The sequence below is a fragment of the Kogia breviceps genome, chromosome 2, assembly GCF_026419965.1.
Source record: "Kogia breviceps isolate mKogBre1 chromosome 2, mKogBre1 haplotype 1, whole genome shotgun sequence".
Lineage (NCBI taxonomy): Eukaryota > Metazoa > Chordata > Mammalia > Artiodactyla > Physeteridae > Kogia > Kogia breviceps.
In genome coordinates this window covers 193,548,622-193,571,375 of record NC_081311.1, presented here as the reverse complement: position 1 = coordinate 193,571,375, position 22,754 = coordinate 193,548,622, and the positions used below count along the sequence as shown (strand labels likewise).

The 22,754-nt window shown below is 37.8% G+C and overlaps 1 protein-coding gene across 1 annotated transcript in view; it reads right to left on the bottom strand.

The window, feature by feature from the left end:
• The window catches only part of PSMD1 (proteasome 26S subunit, non-ATPase 1), a 106,802-nt gene that overhangs the window by 24,751 nt on the left and 59,297 nt on the right, over nt 1-22,754 (bottom strand). Inside the window, exons 17-18 of the mRNA XM_059053625.2 lie at nt 16,797-16,911; nt 7,197-7,313 (exon numbers count right to left, since the gene is read on the bottom strand). Of these exons, the coding sequence (XP_058909608.1) occupies nt 7,197-7,313; nt 16,797-16,911 (232 nt within the window). The remainder of the gene's footprint in view (nt 1-7,196; nt 7,314-16,796; nt 16,912-22,754) is intronic.

The window sequence follows — 22,754 nt, the reverse complement described above, 5'->3', positions numbered from 1 at the left end:
CTCTGAATTACACTTCTCACCATCAACCTACAGATTTCCTAATGGGCACAGTCCTTCAATTCTACCTTACAACAAACTACCTTTCACTGCAGCTGTGTGAGGTATATTTTGGATTTATATTCACAAATACAATAAAGGTTTTCATTATGCATACACATCACAATAATTACTCTTACCAAAAGAATACATCAAGGGACTCTCCTGGTGGCGCAGTGGTTAAGAATCCACCTGCTAATGCAGGGTACATGGGTTGGATCCTTGGTCCAGGAAGATCCCACATGCCGTGGAGCAACAAAGCCTGTGTGTCTCAACTACTAAGCCTGCGGTCTAGAGCCTGCGAGCCACAACTACTAAGGCCGGTGTGACAACTACTGAAGCCCAGGCACCTAGAGCCCGTGCTCCGCAACAAGAGAAGCCACTGCAGTGAGAAGCCTGTGCACGCCAACAAAGAGTAGCCCCCACTCGCCGCAACTAGAGAAAGCCCATGTGCAGCAACGAAGACCCAATGCAGCCAAAAATAAAATTAATTAAAAACAAAAAGGGATGGGCTTCCCTGGTGGCACAGTGGTTGAGAGTCCGCCTGCCGATGCAGGGGACGCGGGTTCGTGCCCCGGTCCGGGAAGGTCCCACATGCCGCGGAGCGGCTGGGCCCGTGAGCCACGGTCGCTGAGCCTGCGCGTCTGGAGCCTGTGCTCCACAACGGGAGAGGCCACAACAGTGAGAGTCCCGTGTACTGCAAAAAAAAAAAAAAAAAAAAAAAAAAGGGAAAAAAAAAAATCTTAAAAAAAAAAAAAAAAGAACACACCAAAATGGAATACATGCTGACTCATTCAGGGAGGGATTACTGGTAATTTTTGTTCACTTCTTTATTATTTTCTAATTTTCTAAAATTAACATATATTACTTTTATAATTAGAAAATAATATTTATAAAATATATGTTCTCATCAAAATATTTGATTTTTGAGTGACAATAAGGGAAATATTTTATGCTTCCTCCATGTCTTACACTTCTCTATTTTCCCACCAAGTGCTTTTCAAATGATAAGCACCCAGAAAGAAGTCGGCTTGTTCAAGAAAGAAGCACATGATCACAGAGCTCCCCAAATCTGCCAAAGGCAGGAAATATTGAATTTGAGTTTCCCAATATGATGATTTTATCTGCACTACATATTCTTTCAGAATCTCTTGCCCTTTTCATTTATCTTGGTCCGGGAGGCCACGCTGTGATACAGTGCAGAGTAACATAGGGTCAGACAACACTGGCTTATAAATATCTCTGCTCTAATAAGCTGTTGAGGTAAGTTACTTGGCTTTTCTGAGTCTCAGTTTCTTCGTCTCTACAGGGATTACAACACCTAAACGGCTGTTGTAAGGACTATATGAAGTAATACATATGTAAAGTAATGTGTAAAAGGCATTTTATGATTCAATAAGCATGGCTGTCTTACCATATCAGAGCAGAGTCCTACCAGTCCTCCATGACTATCCTCTCTGCAACCTAAATACTGCTACCAAAACGATATTCCTTAAAATGGTTCTCACTTATTTATTCATAGGCAACAACAGAATGTGATAGGGAAAATAATGAACTAACTCTGCCACTACCCAGCATATGACCATTAGCAGGCCACTCACACTTCTTTACATCTTACTTTCTCTAACTATAAAACCATGCACGATGAGATCATCACAAAATTCCATTCTAGTTTTCAAAATCCTAAGGTTTGATGCTTTTACTCTGGTTCAACAGGTCAAATTCCTTTGATTCTTATTTTAGATGAACACTTACATTACCTTATATAGGATGGAAATTTTATGTGCTAACAGTTTACAAAATAGTTCATGAACTTACAAAAAGAAACGCTGGACAAAGCACTGTATGTACATTATAAGGAAGTATTTAAATATAAAACCACACCCCAGGCTTCCCTGGTGGCGCAGTGGTTGAGAGTCCGCCTGCCGATGCAGGGGACACGGGTTCGTGCCCCGGTCCGGGAAGATCCCACATGCCGCGGAGCGGCTGGGCCCGTGAGCCGTGGCCGCTGAGCCTGCGCGTCCGGAGCCTGCGCTCCGCAACGGGAGAGGCCGCAACAGTGAGAGGCCCGCATACCATACACACACAAAAAAACCCCACACCCCAAACAATAGGACATTTGGTGAAACTGAAAGATGGAATAAAAAAACATCAATGCAAATACATAATGGGTTTATCCAATCAATATTAAGTAGACTAGTACTTTAAAAAGCTAGTTTTTGTTCATCACTTAAAAATTTTTCCTCACATTTTATTACTTATGCAGCAGTAACTTAATTTTCATTATTAAGATTCTTCATAAAGAATTATTATATTAGTAGGTTAGGATAGTATCTTATATTTGGAAGGCGACTTTGAGCCCATCTGGTCTACTCTGCCTAATTTACAGATGTGAAAAATGGAACCAAGATAGGTAAAATGACTGGCTTGCTTGTGATCACAAACAAGTAATTGCAGTCATGGCTAAGGATCATGATTTTCTGACTCAATTTCATTGCTATGAATTATGGCCCCTACATAAAACAAATTAGAATTTGTAGGAGAAAATCATATTAATTTCCCATTTTATATTATGATAATCTCACAGAAAAGACAATTAAATAAATTTCAGACAATGCTGTGACCTATGCCTTCTGCTATGCCTGATTATCTAAAATCTACCTTCTCCAAATCCTGCATTTTAAACACTCATCATGTTTTTAACTCTATATACCTTATACTGTTGGAAAAAAACAAAACCCATACTTCTATGTCAGAGAGAAAAATAAAGGATGGGAGAAGGGCATAAAGTTCCGTAAATGTCTTTTCTGTGGTTACTTATCACCTAGGTATGTCTCTTCCTGTTGTTGTTGTTTTTTTTTCTCCTGTTTTCCTGGATATAGAAATGAAGCTGTACATCAGGGATCAGTTTTAGAGGTTTTTTTTCCCCTTTTGTCTTTCTATGACATTACATTAGCTCTTTTGACTTCAACTAGGTATATAATTCCTTCCACGAACTCACTGAGGCCAGATGAATTTTGGAATTCAGAATTTAGAAAGGGGACATGGTGCACACACCATAAATTATGCAATATCCTCAGTGGAGCGTGGGAGTAATATCCCATAATCAACCAAATTAATATTTCTGAAGCAGCAAAATGAATATTTACTAAATGGGATAAAGCCTATAAATGAGTTCATACTGGTTCAGATTTTACAGCCAAACGAATCCTTAAAGAGAGACAAAATTCTTAGTTTTCAGACCTTTCTGTAAATTGGAATTGCAGATACAGGGCCATGAACTTATGTAATTTATGGGCTAGCTCCCATCTCTTTCTTTAGTTCTGATTTTTTTCCTATGCTCTCATCTTATCTCCAACTGACTTGCTATAATCTCAAACTCAACATGCCTAATGTGAAAATTATCTTTATTCTTTTTCAAGATTCCTGGCAATGCTATCATGATTTCCCCACTATCAATATCCCAAGTGATGTTTTCAGCTCCCTCTTCAATCTTATTAGTATTATTTTGTTCATGGTAGTTGGTTGTGCCTTTTCTTTATATTACCACCAACACTTTTAGGGTCCAAATCCCTGTCTTACTTAAGGCAACAGTATGGTAATACAAATTACTATTTAAAAATGTGTTATGCTGTAAAATAAAACCTTATAATATAAAAGTTCATGCTGATTTATTTTAAAACTGCAAAAGCTGATCAGACTTGACCAAATATGATCCTACTTCCAAAAAGGGTACATGTCAGTGGTGGGAGAAGCTTCCTTGTAACAGGCCTCAGGCTAGATGATATTAGGCAAGGAGGAGCACAGGATCCCATTCTTACACTTTAATATTTTTATCTGATTCTATAGATGATACTTGTTATATACATGTTCAAATAACTGCCAACAGTGGAGTTCATTTAATAAGAAAAACAGAAGATATATCCTTCATAAAGAGTTGGGTTCTGGGGCTTCCCTGGTGGCGCAGTGGTTGAGAGTCCGCCTGACAATGCAGGGGACGTGGGTTCGTGCCCCGGTCCGGGAAGATCCCACATGCCGCGGAGCGGCTGGGCCTGTCAGCCATGGCCGCTGAGCCTGCACGTCTGGAGCCTGTGCTCCGCAACCGGAGAGGCCACAACAGTGAGGCCCGCGTACCGCAAGAAAAAAAAAAGTTGGGTTCTGGAGACAAAATAACTCCAAGGACCTATAAAAGAACAGTACTCTAGTTAAATGGTTCTGAACCTCTGGCCTAAAAGCCTTCTAAATTGGGTTTGTAATCACCCAAGGGTGTATGCGTGTTCTGGGGTCTATGTTTGTGAGAGTGAGTGAGCAAAAAACTGGCAGAAGAAAAGCAAAGATGTACTGGAGTTAGTTAAACTAAGACCACAATGTGTAGAGCTTAGTGTTAAGACAGCATTCTGTAAAAGGATGTGAGGTAGATCATGACTGCATAAAAAAACATTTCCTTTGGAAATTTCCATTAAAAATCTCACAAAATGTCTGAGAAATGTCCCTTCTGTATTCCTTTGAGGAGGGGGTTATAGTCTTGATGAAATTAACACTTGATCTTTGATTTCAAGGCATTTTCATGGACTGGTTTGTAACCTTGTGACTAGGACTCTGTAGCCTTGAGAACTTACTTCTCTTCAAGCTTGTTAACAGCTTTTTCTTTTCAGCAATATCACATACCACCCCAAAAGAATATCAACTATTTTTATTTTGGCCACGCCACGTGGCTTGCAGGATCTTAGTTACTGGAGCAGGGATTGAACCCGTGCCCCCTGCAGTGGAAGTGCGAAGTCCCAACCACTGGACTGCCAGGGAATTCACAGAATATCAATGTTGTCTTCTTCGCAATTATCAGGTAAGAGAGAGATATAAACTATAGTCTACAAAGCTCTTGATCATATGCTTAAGAGCAGAAAACAATGAAACAGAATTTAAAGTTTAAGGATTCATAAACTGAGTAACAATTTTAATCTAAGGGACAGTGTTTCCAGAAAGAACATTTGCTGTATACACTTTTGCTTTTGTAGTCACTGGGGTACACACTTAACTTTCCCCATTGAGTTTATATTAATGGCACAGCCTACCAGCTATAACTGCATTTTAACATTCGTATCAGTATCCAAGATCCTGATACAATGTGAAGATGCAAGTATACACCACATATTCACATCAGCTAAGACTTCAATCAACAAAATTTATGGAATGATTACAAAATACTAATTATTTAAACTTCTGTATTTTTTACATTTTCTAAATATGAAAAAGTTTTGTTTATTAGAATAAATAGTTGAAAGGTTTTTGAAACTATACAGCCTACCCTAACCTAACCCCACCCCCATTACAAAGTACTCTGCTATTGTTGGTGCAGAGCTTATGGTTATGAAATCCTACAGCAGAGGATGGGAAGATGGCAAAACATTTGTCATGTTCACAATATATATAACAAGAAAGCAACATGCAAGGTCAAAGTGAATAAATATCTATATATTACTGTTAGGGGACGTGCATTCCATGGCCAAACTTCCTTCTTTAATGACATTACTCAGTTGGATAACCTCCAGCTGAGAAAGCTCAACAGAAGATCAAAAGTAGAAATAAAAGATGCAAAAGCTACTCATAACTGCTCTATTTAAAAACAAAAACCAAAAAGAAATGTGGTCTGCTTGAAAAGATGTTTATATTCTAGAAGATATAATACATTAAGTAATGTATTATTAAAAGAGGATGAGAAGTTTGATTCTATTTTTGCAATAATCCAATTTTTATAACTCTTAAAAGTGATTTTAGGAGAGGGTAGGACTGGATTTAAAAAAAGACAGCAACACAAATGATAGCAACTGCTCAGAAAAGGAAATCTATTAAAGTTCCACAGAATAATCAATGAGTTCTGAAATTTTTTACTCCTCCCCCCAATCTATTTATAGTTTGCTAAAAATGAATCTGCTTAATGAGGCAGAAGACAGTATACCAGTGGCTTTTTCCGTTGTCAATTTCTTCGACTGTTTCTTATATAGGAGCAGAATTATACAAGGTTGTTAAATGTCCTAACTTTAAATTAAGAATTAAAGATCTGAAATTACTGCATAAGCTATATACATCTATTAAACATGTCAAACATGGTAATTTTTACTATATGTAATAAGATTTATGCATTTTCTGTTTCTCAACAAAATGAGAAGTTCTGGGTGAGGTGCCAAGATACACTAGATACCAAAGTCTGAAATGAGGTCTGAGAGACTACCATGAGGAAATTTTAAAACAGATGCCTCAAAATCTGTTATGGGGTCATCCACACAGTATATATGAGGACTTGATTGTATCAATAGAAGGATATGTGAAAAGGATTCCTCTACAGGGAAAACTGGGCTTTAAGTCTTTCCCACTAACTCTAAGCCTAGAGATGGGTTTCAGAGAGACCATGTGGTGAGCATGTGCTGAGCCTAGTATGATCAGTGGTCACTGTGCACTGACATCTGACACATGAGTTATGAGGCACTAGCTACTGACTGAGGCACAAGCAGTGAGAGAGGGAGGGAGAAGAAAAGAGGGAGAGGGAGAGAGAGGGAGAGGCAGGCAAAGCTGCACTGAGAGCCTATTATACTCCTACCTACAAGAAGGGCAAAAAATGCAATAGTGTTTCTGTGGACAGATGTGGGTCAAAGAGGAAAGAAAGCCTTCCTGGAGCCATTTGAAACCCTGCCCAAGGGATCTCCAATGAGGGCAATGACATTCTAACAGAGAATCTGGATGTACTCATTTCTAAACTGAGATTGTATATACTATATAAAGTTTTTATTACCTCAGAAGGATGGATCAAAGAAAATCACAGACCACTTAGTTTGTATCTTGTATCATAGGAACAAGTTATCCTACTGAATAAATTTTAAAAGGACAGTAGGAGGCCAAAATTCAAGTTGATTTTTATGATTTTGTCAACCCATGAGTTCTAATTTTTCAAGTATGGCTATATAACTGAATTAACAAAGTGACCATAAATTTATAAAAAATGCAATCAGAGTATTATATACTTAAAGTTTTCCTATTTTCCTACCTCTTTACTTTCTGTGAGTTCAGTGTACATCATATGAGGTAGAAATGTCCTCAAATAAAGATAAGCTACCAAAGAAAAGCCTGAACCAGCTCTCTTCTAGAGAATTTTTTTGTTTGCTCACCTTGGGACAAGTGATTTCAGTCTGCTGGATCATGATGAGAGCCGAAGCTATGAGAGCTCCTTGTCTCACATAGTTCACAGGGTCATTTGTCATTGGTTCTAGCAAATTAATTGCTTCCTGAAAGCATTAAAAAAAAACTTTTAATAAAGTTTATATAGCTAAATTTTCAGATTAGTTAGTCTTTCTAAGTCAATATTTTCATCTAACATTGTAATCACAAGTTAATTTAAGACTACTTGGATGCAACAGTCAGAACTGAGTATGCTTTAAGTTTCAATATAATTGATGCTAAGTGAAAAGGAAGCTTACAACACAAGTGCTCCTGTCTTGGGGTAAAAGTGATAAAAAAGAAAGTAGAAAAAATGAGATTAATGTTTGATAAACACCTATTATTTTCCAGGTACAGTGGGAGGTATTTTATATATATTATCCATTTAATCCTCTTCATCCTAAAACAATAACAGCAATACAAAACAATCTTTATAAACAAAGAAACAGAGTTAGACAGGTAAAGTAAATTGCCAAAAATCACACAAGTGTAGCAAACTCAGGCCAGTCTGACTCTAAGTATCCAACTTCCTTCAAATAGTAGAATAAGATAATATCTTAAGATGATTTTACAAAACCTAATTTAAAAAATTAAATAAATCGAAGGTAAATTGAAACAAACAAAAACCAAAGAGAAACAAAACTCTCAAAACAAAAAAGATTTTACCTGCTAGGAAAATGGCAACACAAATTAAGTCAAACAGGACTAGAAATGATTACATGGTTACACTTCCCACATATGGTGGGATTTTCCAAAATGTTTACCAGGATATCCCCAATATCATATTCTTCAGAATACCATTTCTATGAAAACAGGATTCCTTGATTAAATAAGTTTGGGAGCTCCTGCATACTGTATATCACCCCTTCTTGTGATTCAAAAATGTATCTAGCATACCAAGAACTCCAGGAGTGCACATATCATAACAAAAGGTTCAAGAAACCTTATTAAAGAAACTACTAGACCTTTGCATAGCCCAGCATCTGTTCATTGTATTTGACCAAGAACTACTTTGCTCTATATAACTTCTATTACACACCCCGCAGGACCTTTGTTCAGTGCCCTTTACAAGATCCATAGGTAGGTATAAATTTGGAGGAACAAAGCAATTAGTTTATATGATTATCAAACTTACTTTAATACAGTATGTCACTTCTCAAATGTCCTTTGTTCCAAAGCCAAGTAAAGGAAGAATAAATTGAATCCTTTTTTGGGGGGTGTGGGGGGAATGACTTCAGATTTCCTTTCATGTCGATTTATTTATTTAAGAAAAATCAGAGCGAGAGACTGGTTCAAGATAGCAGAGTAGAAGGACGTGCGCTCACTTCCTCTTGAGAGAGCACTGGAATCACAACTAACTGCTGAACAATTTTGACAGGAAGACACTGGAACTCACCAAAAAAGATATCCCACATCCAAAGACAAAGGAGAAGCCACAAAGAGATGGTAGGAGGGGTGCAATCACAGTAAAATCAAATCCCATAACTGCTGGGTGGGTGGCTCACAGACTGGAGAACACTTATACCACAGAAGTCCACCCACTGGAGTGAAGGTTCTGAGCCCCACATCAGGCTTCCCAACCTGGGGGTCCGGCAACGGGAGGAGGAATTCCTAGAGAATCAGACTTTGAAAGCTAGTGGGATGTGACTGCAGGACTTCAACAGGACTGGGGGAAACAGAGACTCCACTCTCGGAGGGCACACACAAAGTAGTGTGCGCATCGGGACCCAGGGGAAGGAGCAGTGACTCCAGGGGAGACTGAACCAGACCTAACTGCTAGTGTTGGAGGGTCTCCTGCAGAGGTGGGGGGTGGCTGTGTCTCACCGTGAGGACAAGGACACTGGCAGCAGAAGTTCTGGGAAGTACTCCTTGGTGTGAGCCCTCCCAGAGTCTGCCATAAGCCCCACCAAAGAGCCTGGTAGGATCCAGTGTTGGGTCTCCTCAGGCCAAAAAAACAACACGGAGGGAACCCAGCCCCTCCATCAACAGACAAGTGGATTAAAGTTTTACTGAGCTCTGCCCACCAGAGCAACACCCAGCTCTACCCACCACCAGTCCCCTCCCATCAGGAAACTTGCACAAGCCTCATCCACCAGAGGGCAGACAGCAGAAGCAAGAAGAACTATAATCCTGAAGCCTGTGGAACAAAAAACACATTCACAGAAAGAGAGACAAGATGAAAATGCAGAGGGGTATGTACTAGATGAAGGAACAAGGTAAAACCCCAGAAAAACAACTAAATGGAGACAGGAAACCTTCCAGAAAAAGAACTCAGAATAATGATAGTGAAGATGATCCAGGACCTCAGAAAAACAATGGAGGCAAAGACCGAGAAGATGCAAGAAATGTTGAACAAAGACCTAGAAGAATTAAAGAACAAACAAACAGAGATGCACAATACAATAATTGAAATGAAGGAATCAATAGCAGAATAACTGAGGCAGAGGAACGGAAAAGTGACCTGGAAGACAGAATGGTGGAATTCACTGCTGCGCAACAGAATAAAGATAAAAGAATGAAACGAAATGAAGACAGCCTAACAGACCTCTGGGACAACATTAAATGCAACAACATTCGCATTATAGGGATCCCAGAAGGAGAAGAGAGAGAGAAAGGACCAGAGAAAATATCTAAAGAGATTATAGTTGAAAACTTCCCTAACATGGGAAAGGAAATAGCCACCCAACTCCTGGAAGCACAGAGTCCCAGGCACGATAAACCCAAGGAGAAACATGCCGAGACACATAGTAATCAAACCGACAAAAATTAATAACAAAAAAATTACTGAAAGCAACAAGGGAAAAATGACAAATAACATACAAGGGAACTCCCATAAGGTTAACAGCTATTTCTCAGCAGAAACTCTACAGGCCAGAAGGGAGTGGCATGATATATTTCAAGTGATGAAAGGGAAGAACCTATAACCAAGAATACTCTACCTAGCAAGCATCTCATTTAGATTCGACGGAGAAATCAACAGTTTAAAGACAAGCAAAAGCTAAAAGAATTCAGCACCACCAAACCAGCTCTACAACAGATGCTAAAAGAACTTCTTTAAGTGGGAAACACAAGAGAAGAAAAGGACCTACAAAAACAAACATATAACAATTAAGAAAATGGTAATAGAAACATACATATTGATAATTACCTTAAACGTGAATGGATTAAATGCTCCAACCAAAAGACACAGGCTCGCTGAATGGATACCAAAACAGGACCCATATATATGCTGTCTACAAGAGACCCACTTCAGACCTAGGTACACATACAGACTGAGAGTGAGGGGAGGGAAAAAGATATTCCATGCACATGGAAAACAAAAGAAAGCTGTAGTAGCAATATTCATATCAGATAAAATAGACTTTAAAATAAAGAATGTTACAAGAGACAAGGAAGGACACTACATAATGATCAAGGGATCAATCCAAGAAGAAGATATAACAATTATAAATATATATGCACCCAATATAGGAGCACCTCAATATATAAGGCAACTGCTAACAGCTATAAAAGAGGAAATCGACAGTTAACACAATAATAGTGGGGGACTTCAACACCTCACTTACACCAATGAACAGATCATCCAAACAGAAAATTAATAAGGAAACACAAGCTTTAAATGACACAACAGACCAGACAGATTTAATTGATATTTATAGGACATTCCATCCAAAACCAGCAGATTATACTTTCTTCTTAAGTGCACACAGAACATTCTCCAGGACAGATCACATCTTGGGACACAAAACAAGCTTCAGTAAATTTAAGAAAATTGAAATCATATCAAGTATCTTTTCTGACCATAACACTATGAGATTAGAAATCAATTATAGGGAAAAAAACGTAAAAAACACAAACACATGGAGGCTAAACAATATGTTACTAAATAACCAAGAGATCAGTGAAGAAATCAAAGAGGAAATCAAAACATACCTAGAGACGAACATGACGATAGAAAATCTATGGGATGCAGCAAAAGCAGTTCTAAGAGGGAAGTTTACAGCTATTCAAGCCTACCTACAAGAAAAATCTCAAATAAAAAATCTAACCTTACACCCGAAGGAACTAGAGAAAGAAGAACAAAACGCAGTTAGCAGAAGGAAAGAAATAAAGATCAGAGCAGAAATAAATGAAATAAAAACAAAGAAAACAACAGAAAAGATCAATAAAACTAAAAGCTGGTTCTTTGAGAAGATAAACAAAATTGATAAACCATTAGCCAGACTTATCAAGAAAAAGAGGGAGAGGACTCAAATCAATAAAATTAGAAATGAAAAAGGAGAAGTTACAACAGACACTGCAGAAATACAAAGCATCCTGAGAGACTACTACAAGCAACTCTGTGCCAACAAAATGGACAACCTGGAAGAAATGGACAAATTCGTAGAAAGGTATAACCTTCCAAGACTGAACCAGAAAGAAACAGAAAATATGAACAGACAAATCACAAGTAATGAAATTGAAACTGTGATTAAAAATCTTCCAACAAACAAAAGTCCAGGACCAGATCACTTCACAGGTGAATTCTATCAAACATGTAGAGAAGAGCTAACACCCACCCTTCTGAAACTCTTCCAGAAAATTGCAGAGGAAGGAACACTCCCAAACTCATTCTATGAGGCCACCATCACCCTGATACCAAAATCAGACAAAGATACGACAAAAAAAGAAAATTACAGACCAATTATCATTGATGAATATAGATGCAAAACTCCTCAACAAAATACTAGCAAACAGAATCCAACAACACATTAAAAAGATCATACACCATGATCAAGTGGGATTTATCCTGAAGATGCAAAGATTCTTCAATATACACAAATCAATCAATGTGATACACCATATTAACAAACTGAAGAATAAAAACCATATGATCATCTCAATAGATGCAGAAAAAAGCTTATGACAAAATTCAACACCCATTTATGGTAAAAACTCTCCAGAAAGTAGGCATAGAGGGAACCTACCTCAACATAATAAAGACCATATATGACAAACCTACAGCAAACATCATTCTCAATGGTGAAAAGCTGAAAGCATTTCCTCTAAGATCAGGAACAAGACAAGGATGTCCACTTTCACCACTATTATTCAACATAGTTTTGGAAGTCCTAGCCATGGCAATCAGAGAAGAAAAAGAAATAAAAGGAATACAAATTGGAAAAGAAGAAGTAAAACTGTCACTGTTTGCAGATAACATGATACTGTACATAGAGAATCCTAAAGGTGCTACTAGAAAACTACTAGAGCTAATCACTCAATCTGGTAAAGTTGCAGGATACAAAATTAATGCACAGAAATCTCTTGCATTCCTATACATTAATGATGAAAAATCTGAAAGAGAAATTAAGGAAACACTCCCATTTACCACTGAAACAAAAAGAATAAAATACCTAGGAATAAACCTACCTAGGGAGACAAAAGACCTGTATACAGAAAACTATTAAGGCACTGATGAAAGAAATTAAAGATGATGGACTTCCCTGGTGGCACAGTGGTTAAGAATCTGCCTGCCATTGCAGGGGTCATGGGTTCGAGCCCTGGTCAGGGAAGGTTCCACATGCCGCGGAGCAACTAAGCCCGTGTGCCACAACTAGTGAGCCTGTGCTCTAGAGCCTGCGAGACACAACTCCTGCCCATGTGACACAACTACTGAACCCACACGCCTATAGCCCGTGCTCCACAACAGGAGAAGTCACTACAATGAGAAGCCTGCGCACCGCAACGAAGAGTACCCCTGCTCGCCACAACTAGAAAAAGCCCGCGTGCAGAAACAAAGACCCAACACAGCCAAAAATAAATAAATAAATCTTTAAAAAAAATTTTTTTTAAAAGAAAGAAATTAAAGATGACACAAACAGATGGAGAGAGATACCATGTTCTTGGATTGGAGGAATCAATATTGTGAAAATGACTATACTACCTAAAGCAATCTACAGATTCAATGCAATCCCTATCAAATTACCAATGGCATTTTTTACAGAACTAGAACAAAAAAGTCTAAAAATTTGTATGGAGACACAAAAGACCCCGAATAGCCAAAGCAGTCTTGCGGGAAAAAAATGGAGCTGGAGGAATCAGATTCTGTGACTTTAGACTATACTACAGAGCTACAGTAACCAAGACAATATGGTACTGGTAGAAAAACAGAAATATAGATCAATGGAACAGGATAGAAAGCCCAGAGATAAATCCATGCACCTATGGTCAACTAATCTATGACAAAGGAGGCAAGGATATACAATGGAGAAAAGACAGTCTCTTCAGTAAGTGGTGCTGGGGAAACTGGACAGTTACATGTAAAAGAATGAAATTAGAACACTCCCTAACTCCATACACAAAAATAAACTCAAAATGGATTAGAGATCTAAATCTAAGGACAGACACTATAAAACTCTTAGAGGAAAACATAGGAAGAACACTCTTTGACATAAATCACAGCAAGAGATATTTTTGATCTACCTCTTAGAGTAATGGAAATAAAAACAAATGGAACCTAATGAAACTTAAAAGCTTTTGCAAAGCAAAGGAAACTACAAACACGATGAAAAGACAACCCTCAAAATTGGAGAAAATATTTGCAAATGAATCAGTGGACAAAGGATAAATCTCCAAAATATATAACACCTCATGCAGCTCAATATTAAAAACACAAACTACCCAATCCAAAAATGGGCAGAAGACCCAAATAGACATTTCTCCAAAGAAGACACACAGATGGCCAAGAAGCACATGAAAAGCTGCTCAACATCACTAATTATTAGGGAAATGCAAATCAAAGCTACAATGAGGTATCACCTCACACCAGTTAGAATGGGCATCATAAGAAAATCTAGAAACAACAAATGCTGGAGAGGGTGTGGAGAAAAGTGAGCCCTCTTACACTGTTGGTGGGAATGTAAATTGATACAGCCACTATGGAGAACAGTATGGAGGGTCCTTAAAAAACTAAAAATAGAATTACCGTATGACCCAGCAATCCCACTACTGGGCATATACCCAGAGAAAACTATAATTCAAAAAGACACATGCACCCCAATGTTCATTGCAGCACTATTTACAATAGCCAGGTCATGGAAGCCACCTAAATGCCCATCAACAGATGAATGGATAAAGAAGATGTGGTACATATATACAATGGAATATGACTCAGCCATAAAAAGGAACGAAATTGGGTCATTTGTGGAGAGGTGGATGGATCTAGAGACTGTTATACAGAGTGAAGTATGTTAGAAAGAAAAACAAATATCGTATATTAACACATATACGTGGAACCTAGAAAAATGGTACAGATGAACCGGTTTGTAGGGCAGAAATAGATACACAGATGTAGAGAAGAAACGTATGGACACTAAGGGGGAAAAGTGGCGGGGGGATGGTGGTGGTGGTGGTGTGATGAATTGGGAGATTGGGATTGACATATATACACCAATATGTATAAAATAGATAACTAATAAGAACCTGCTGTATAAAAAAATAAATTAAATAAAATTCAAAAATTCAAAAAAGAAAAATCAGAACGATTAATAGATCATACAAATACCATATAAATGCATTTTCTCCTCATTTCCCTGAAAGATGTAGTGCCATTGTTTAGACGAGAAAGTTTTACAAACGTTACTCATATTGTCAATATTGTTTATGAAGTATTCATGATAAAAATATAAGAAAATTTCCAACTTGTAAGCTAAAAGACACTAACTTGGCCTTTGAGGTATGTGATATGACCTCAAAGATACATTTTAGAATAAATAGGTGTTTCAGGCTTTTAAGAAACAAAATTAACGTGCGAAGCTTCAGACAGATAGGTATTGATATGTAGATTATACAAACTATCTAGAAATAAAGCAGACTTGTTTAGTATGAGTAATGAAGAATATTCATTGAATTAACTTGTCAGATACTGTGTCTCAAAGAACATTTGCTCCTAGATACCATATTAAATTTAGAATAATCTGGAAAGAAAAAAATCTAATTTACATTAAAGTTATGAGGTCTGACATAAATGTCTACTAAACATCAGAGGGAGAAAATACTTAGTGAAACATCCAACTATATTTTTCCTTTGTTTATAGAACAGATGTGTCCTAGAAAAAAATGAAGGCCAATTTCTATAAACTGTATTTTATACACACAATGACTTTTCTAATAACACTGAAGATACATTCTCATGTAAGCAATTCTCCTCCAAAAGAAATGAAAACACTTAAAAAACGAAACTGTGAGGACAGAGACCATGTCCAACTTGTTCATCATCATATCCTTAAAATGATCTTCCTTTCATCATTCACTTGACAAATATTTTCTGAAACTCTACTATGTGCCAGGCCTGACTTTAGGTTTTAGCAGTGAACATTCTGTTCTCAGGGATCTTATATTTCAGTGGCGAGAAGACAGACAATAAATAAATAGGTGTAAAAATATGTCAGGTGGTGATAAGTGCTATGAAGAAAAATAAAGCAGGGTAAGGAGACAGAATGAGAATATTGGAAGGGCATATCTCTATAAATTTTTATACAATTCTTGCCACATATAGTGAAAATGCCTATTTTAATTCCTAGCTTCAATAATGTTTTATGTGACTAGAAAAAAATTATTTGTATCCAATACTAATACTCTTGATTAGAGAAAAAGTCAAGCAAGTTAAAATCTAATGCCTGGAATCAATCAATAAACTAATAATTATGCTTTGCTTTACTTTAGTTTGGACAAGAGATGATTTTTTAAAAGTGGCTCCTTTCTGATGTAAAGACACTGGGAATATAACCATGCTCTTGTTCTGTCTCTCTCTCTCTCTCTCTCTCTCTCTCTCTCTCTCTCTCACACACACACACACACACACACACGCCTGTGTGCTATTAAAAGAAAAGTGCACCTTTTGGGGAACTGGCCAAGGTGTGTTCATGTGCTCTATGAACGGCAAAATGCAGTGATTTATGTTATTGCTGTGAATCAAGAATACTCGTTATTAAAGCATTGGTTCATTTCTTTATGACTCTCATGACAAACTGTTTTCAAATCATCAATGTACCTAACCCAACTCTTTTTGTCACTTTTGTGGGCTTAACAAATACCAGGTTATCTGTTATGTTCTTGAAGAGAAAACAGGCAAACAGCAGTTAAATATAAACTTAAAACAAACACACAAAAAAATCAAACTGAGTTGACTGTGGTGGCCTCAAATAAGAACTTTGATTTCCACAATACTTATTATGCAAATTAAACATGTAAAATAACAATGTAAAATGGCCAGAGTAGCTCTTCAAAGAAAAAAATAGTTTCTTCTTTTTAAAGAAATCAATGCTTTCATAAAAAATTCAACAGCATTGTTTTCATTAGAGCCATCCATGTAATGTGGCGGTTTGTTCTTAAACGGCTTTGAGCAATCCAGCAGTTAAGTGAGGAAGTTCTGGGAAGCTTAATTTGTGAGGCAAGTTAAGTTTTACAGATCACACCACGTTTGTATTTTTACAACTGTTACATAAACTTTTCGGCTAGGGAAAACAGTCTGGCGCCAGAAAAGAACTGACCGCATTGGCTTTGGCCTTTACCTTGTTTCCTGTACCAGCACAGCAGATGCCCAGGGCCATTGCAGCTCCATAACGCACATGAGGATTGTAACTCTCTGACAACAATGAAACGACACTGGGGCACTGTTCAGGGGTCCTGATGAGAAACAGAGAAAGTGAAGACAGTGTTACAGATAACAGATTTTAAATCAAGATGGAAGAATTTTAATCAATTTTTTGAAAGTTATGGGAAACAACAGAGTTATATTTAACACAGAAGTTGCAGAATTAAAAATCTCCAATAGAATTCTAATTATTGATATTAGAAAGCTATCTTCAACATTCGGAGAATATATACAAAGAAAGAGGAACATATCAGTGATCCCTCAACCATAGCTCTGCATCACAGCATTACTCATTGCCTTGTGTCTTCTCCAGGGTGGGGAACAGCCATGGGAGACGGGGCGGGGCGGGGGTGGGGGTAAATGGGGACGGGGGAACGCTGCCTTAGGTTCATTCTTATAACTCCTGCTTACTCTGTGTCTTGTTTCAGAAGACAAAAGTCACTTACAGAGACTCCAAGATGTTTCCAAAGCTGCACAAAAGATTTAAATCTCCCAGTATTACTCTGATTGAATATTAAATTGTTAAATAAGACTTGGTATGAAAAAATTCTGATTTTTTTCATCTTCAGCAATTATTTTTGTGTGGATAAGAATAGAGAAATTGTTTTTTTCTCATCTTCTTCATATTTGCAGCAAATACAGAAGAGAGGACAACCCTGACAAATGAAGTATCTGATCTCATCTTTGAAGGACTATCCTGTTAGAGTGCTCACTCCTGAGGGGGCAGCAGGATGGGTGTAGTAACTAGAAGAGAGTGTAAGGGGAGTTTCTGGAAGGCTGGTACTGATGAACTAGGTGCTGGTTACACAGGTGTGTTCAGTTGTGAAAATTCATCAAGCTGTAGGCTAATTGTGTTCATGTTTTCAGATGTATATTACACTTCAATAAAAACTTTAAAAAGAGACTATTAATATATTACATTTCAATAGAACTTTTTTTTAAAAAAGTATCCTGTTGTGAATGAAAGCAGTTATTGCCTACAGACCAATTTAAATCTATAATTCTATGTTGAAATTGTCCTCTAGCCTCAAACTCCAGTGCATGGTAAATTCAAATTTCAAATAGAGTAGAGCCAAGTTTATGCAAACTGTCTACAAAGGTGGAATTTTGGGGGAGAGGCAAGATAGGGGTAGGGGGTTAAGAGTACAAACTACTATATATAAAATAAATAAGCTACAAGAATATATTGTACAACACAGGGAATACAGTCAATATCTTATGGTAACTATATATGGAACATAATCTTTTAAAATTGTGAATCACTATGTTATACATCTGAAACTTATATATTATATATCAACCATACCTCAAAAAAGAAAAAAAGGTAGAACTCTGCTATCACTCTTTCTTGAAAATGTTCTTTCTCAGATTGATGAAGCTAGTTCCTAGTATGAAAAATCTGTAAACAATCTAGTGGCAACAATACAGAAAAATAGTATAAAGAAAGCAATGTACTAGGAAACAGAAGATCTGGGTTCTAGTCTTAGTTTTGTTAATTTCTTAGTACACGACATTAGACAAATCACTTATTTTCTTTTCTGTAACTAGAGATAATATTTTTTGACTATCATTCAGGAATAATAAAAAAACAAATGAGCAAATACACATATGCTTTCAGTTAATGAGTACTGCGGTAAATAACAGTAAGTTATATAAGAAGTAAAAAACCCATCTTCTAGTTCCTGTTTTGCCTCTAAATAGCTGGGATAATTTTAGACAAGGTTCAATTAACCATACACTCTGGGGTCCCTTTTCACATCAGAAAAAGAAGGAATTGGACTAAAAGTTCCATAAGGTCTGCTCCAGTTTACAATTCTATGGCTTTTAAAAATGAATCAATCATCAAAGGTTTTAAATCAGTGTTCATTATTACAGGATATTCATCAATGAGAAATATTCCTATGAAATAAAAATGAAATTTTAAAGGTGATATATATCATACCAAAGAGGTTGCTGGAGAATTACTGTAGTTGACAGCATCATTGTTTTACCTCTTTTTAAAAAATTAATTAATTAATTAATTAATTTTTGGCTATACTGGGTCTTTGTTGCTGTGTGCGGGCTTTCTCTAGTTGCGGCGGGCGGGGGCTACTCTTCATTGCAGTGCGTGGGTTTCTCAATGCGGTGGCTTCCCGTGTTGTGGAGCATGGGCTCTAGGCGTGTAGGCTTAGTAGTTGTGGCTCACGGGCTCTAGGTGCGCGGGCTCAGTAGTTGTGGTGGGACGGGCTTAGGTGCTCAGCAGCATGTGGGATCTTCCCAGACCACAGCTCAAACCTGTGTCCCCTGCATTGGCAGGCGGATTCTTAACCACTGCACCATAAGGGAAGTCCCATCGTTTAACTTTTATTTTTCACTTGCACTGGGCTAAGAACTTAAAAGTTCTGTCCATAATTTTTTTTTAAATGTATTTATTTTATTTTTGGCTGCATTGGGTCTTTGTTGCTGCACGCGGGCTTTCTCTAGTTGCGGCGAGCGGGGGCTACTCTTTGTTGCGGTGTGCGGGCTTCTCATTGTGGTGGCTTCTCTTGTTGCGGAGCACGGGCTCTAGGCGTGCAGGCTTCAGTAGCTGCGGCTCGCGGGCTCTAGAGCATAGGCTCAGTAATTGTAGTGTGTGGGCTTAGCTGTGCCGAGGCATGTGGGATCTTCCCAGACCAGGGCTCGAACCCGTGTCCCCTGCATTGGCAGGCGGATTCATAACCACTGGGGCACCAGGGAAGCCCAGTTCTGTCCATACTTTGATACTCAAATCCTGACAAACTCAAACATCTTGTCACATAACAAATTATAAATAAAACCACTCAAGACTGCACATGTCTCAAGGGGCAAGGATTGAGACCGTGTCTTCTGTACTTTTTCCCATAAATTAGTGGCACAGTGCTAGGTACTAAAGATAAAATAATTTTTATTATTTAATAAAAGACAAAGGGAGCCAAACTAAATATATATTTAGAGACTTGACCAACAAGTATTTCCTACTAGGTTCAAGGCCTAAGGGTTAATCACTTGGAAAAATATCAGGCCCTTCCTTGTTTCCCTCCTCATTTTTTAACTCAGCTAGATAATCAAAAAAGAGAGAGTTAACAAGTACCTCTGAGTTACTTCATAAGGGCTAATTGAGGGTCTTTTAATTTTATGTGCTTTGAAGTTCCCAGTAGGGAGAACATAAAGGGCTAGGGAAGGCCTACTTTAAAAAGTAAAACACTGAAACAGGTAACTAAGTTCTGATTTGTTGTTTCAATAAAATTTCTTGGCTTGTAGCTAACAGCCATCTTACCAACTTACTATTTGTACAACCTTCCAGAGAGCAGGAATTGTGCAAGGGCATATGCACAAGTCACTACCATATTATCCAACCATAAAGTGTACAGATGAATTCCTTTTTTTAAAACATACTGGCTATTAACTACTGTTTATTGAATATTTTGTACAACCTCAACATTAAATCGTATTAATAAATCAAAATGCTTTCAAGAATATGTGTCTTTTTTCTAATCTATCTTCCCTAGAAGAAGAAAAAATATGGCACTATACATATATAGGCAGAAACACGTTCTAAGCACGTGGGTTTGGTTCATGGCAGTGGGAATTTGGTGAGGACATAAACCTCACCGTAGTCCCTTGGTAGAGTTATGAATTTATATTTTCATTAGGTAAATGCCACGGGATTAACATAATGACACAGGAATTAAGAGTATTCCCTCTGTTTAATTTCCTTGTACTCTCCTACCAACAGACTCCAAATAATCTGAGCAGCATCCTGACTTTTGAAGTGCCTGTTGAATGTCTTTAACTAAATAGTCCACAAATACCTCAGTCAATACACAGAATTCTGTACAGAAAGAGGAATAAAGGGCACCCCTCCCCTAAACTGCTTCTCTTTCCACCATGACTATTCATCTATACACCAAGAAAACTCACATTTTCAATCATTCTATTCTCTCATTCCCCACATCTAATCTGCCCAATCAAGTGAAACCTTTAAATCTTTTTTCTGTTTGCATTGCTTGTTTTAGGCCCTGATCATCTGTCACTTGAAATAATACAGTGATTCCTTAAACGATCTCTCTCTTCCTCCTCTCCCTTTCATTTTCAACATGCTGTGGTAGAGAGAACGTGGGCCTGTAATTTGAAAAACCTGGATTCCAATTCTAGTGCAGCCATTTATTAATAGAATGGCAATCACTAAGTCTCTCTGAGCCTTAACTGCTTCATGCATAAAATGATATCTGCTCCACCTTATTTATGCTGGGGAGTTAGTGGTGTGGTAGAGTAGAATACTATAATTACTAAAATCTAAATGCATAACCAGAAATTGCCTTTGGGTCAGAACCAGGAATTTGGTTACTACTATGCTGTAGTTTGGGCTCTTATTTTATTTTTAAAAATTATTTATTTATTTATTTATTTATAGCTATGTTGGGTCTTCGTTTCTGTGTGTGGGCATTCTCTAGCTGCGGCGAGCGGGGGCCTCTCTTCATCGCGGTGCACGGGCCTCTCACTATCGCGGCCTCTCCCGTTGTGGAGCACAGGCTCCAGACGTGCAGGCTCAGTAGTTGTGGCACACGGGCCTAGTTGCTTGGTGGCATGTGGGATCTTGCCAGACCAGGACTCGAACCCGTGTCTCTTGCATTGGCAGGCAGATTCTCAACCACTGCGCCACCAGGGAATCCCTGGGCTCTTATTTTTTAAGAAAGGTAAGGCAACTCATACCCAAAAGTTCATTCAAACCAATGTAAAGCAAGTTGGATATTAAACCTAGAAAGCTGGTTATATTCAGGGTTCTGACCTCCAGATTTCCTCACCAACTTTTTAGGGAGCTAATGGCACAGAGAACACTTTACCTACCTTGCCCCTCAGCTGAAGGAAGGACAGGACATTTCAGGGAAAAGTGACTCACAAAGAGCTTATCCTAAACGTATCTTAAAACGTCATTTATTTTATGATCTCCCACTTGTTAAAAGTATTATATTTAGAATAGGGCATTAACAATTTCATGAGGTTTAGAAAAAAATTTTGCCTGTGAACATAAATACAGAGCTTTGCCTGGGAGCCTAACACAGAGAGCTTTACCTAGTTGATTACCAAAAATGACTGAGATAGATTGTGAGGGCTATAAACTCAAAAGCACATAAAAAATTCTTTTCTCAGTCTAATAATAGTTCCAACTCTGACACCTTCTTCAGAAAATTTGTTAAGACAAGCAACGACAAATTCTTTAATTAGCTTAGACATTCAACCTCTTCAAGAGTACAATAAAATCATAATATTCTAGGTTTATTTTAATTTTTCAACAGGCAGCTCTAAAAGGACAAAAGGATTTTTCTAAGCAGTGATCGCAATGCAAACAGTCACTGAAAGCAAAACTTACATTAATCTTTATCCAATACATACATACATGTTGGTATATATATATATATATATATAAAATTTTTAAAACTAAGCTAATAAATGATAAAATTATATCATCACCATTTTGAAACTGTTAATGAATTAATGGACAACAGCAACATTATCAAAGACGCTAACATCATGAAAAGAGAAACACTAGACCTTACACCTTATGTGCACTGCTAGCCCCTTCTTAATAAAAAAGGAGGAGGAGGAGGAGGGAGGAAGGAGGAGGAGAAGGAAAAGAAGGAGGAGGAAGAGGAGGAGGAGGAGGAGGAGGAGGAGGAGGAAGAGGAGAAGGAGGAGGAGGAGGAAGAGAAGAAGAAAAAGAGTGAAAAACTGAACCTGAATGTGACCAAGCCTCTAGATCTAACTATCAATTTACAGGAAATATAGAAGACCAAAAAACACATTATATTACACACAGGGATGCGACTGAGAGAGAGGGGGGCAAGGCAAGGGAAGGAGAAAGAACCTGCAAATTAAT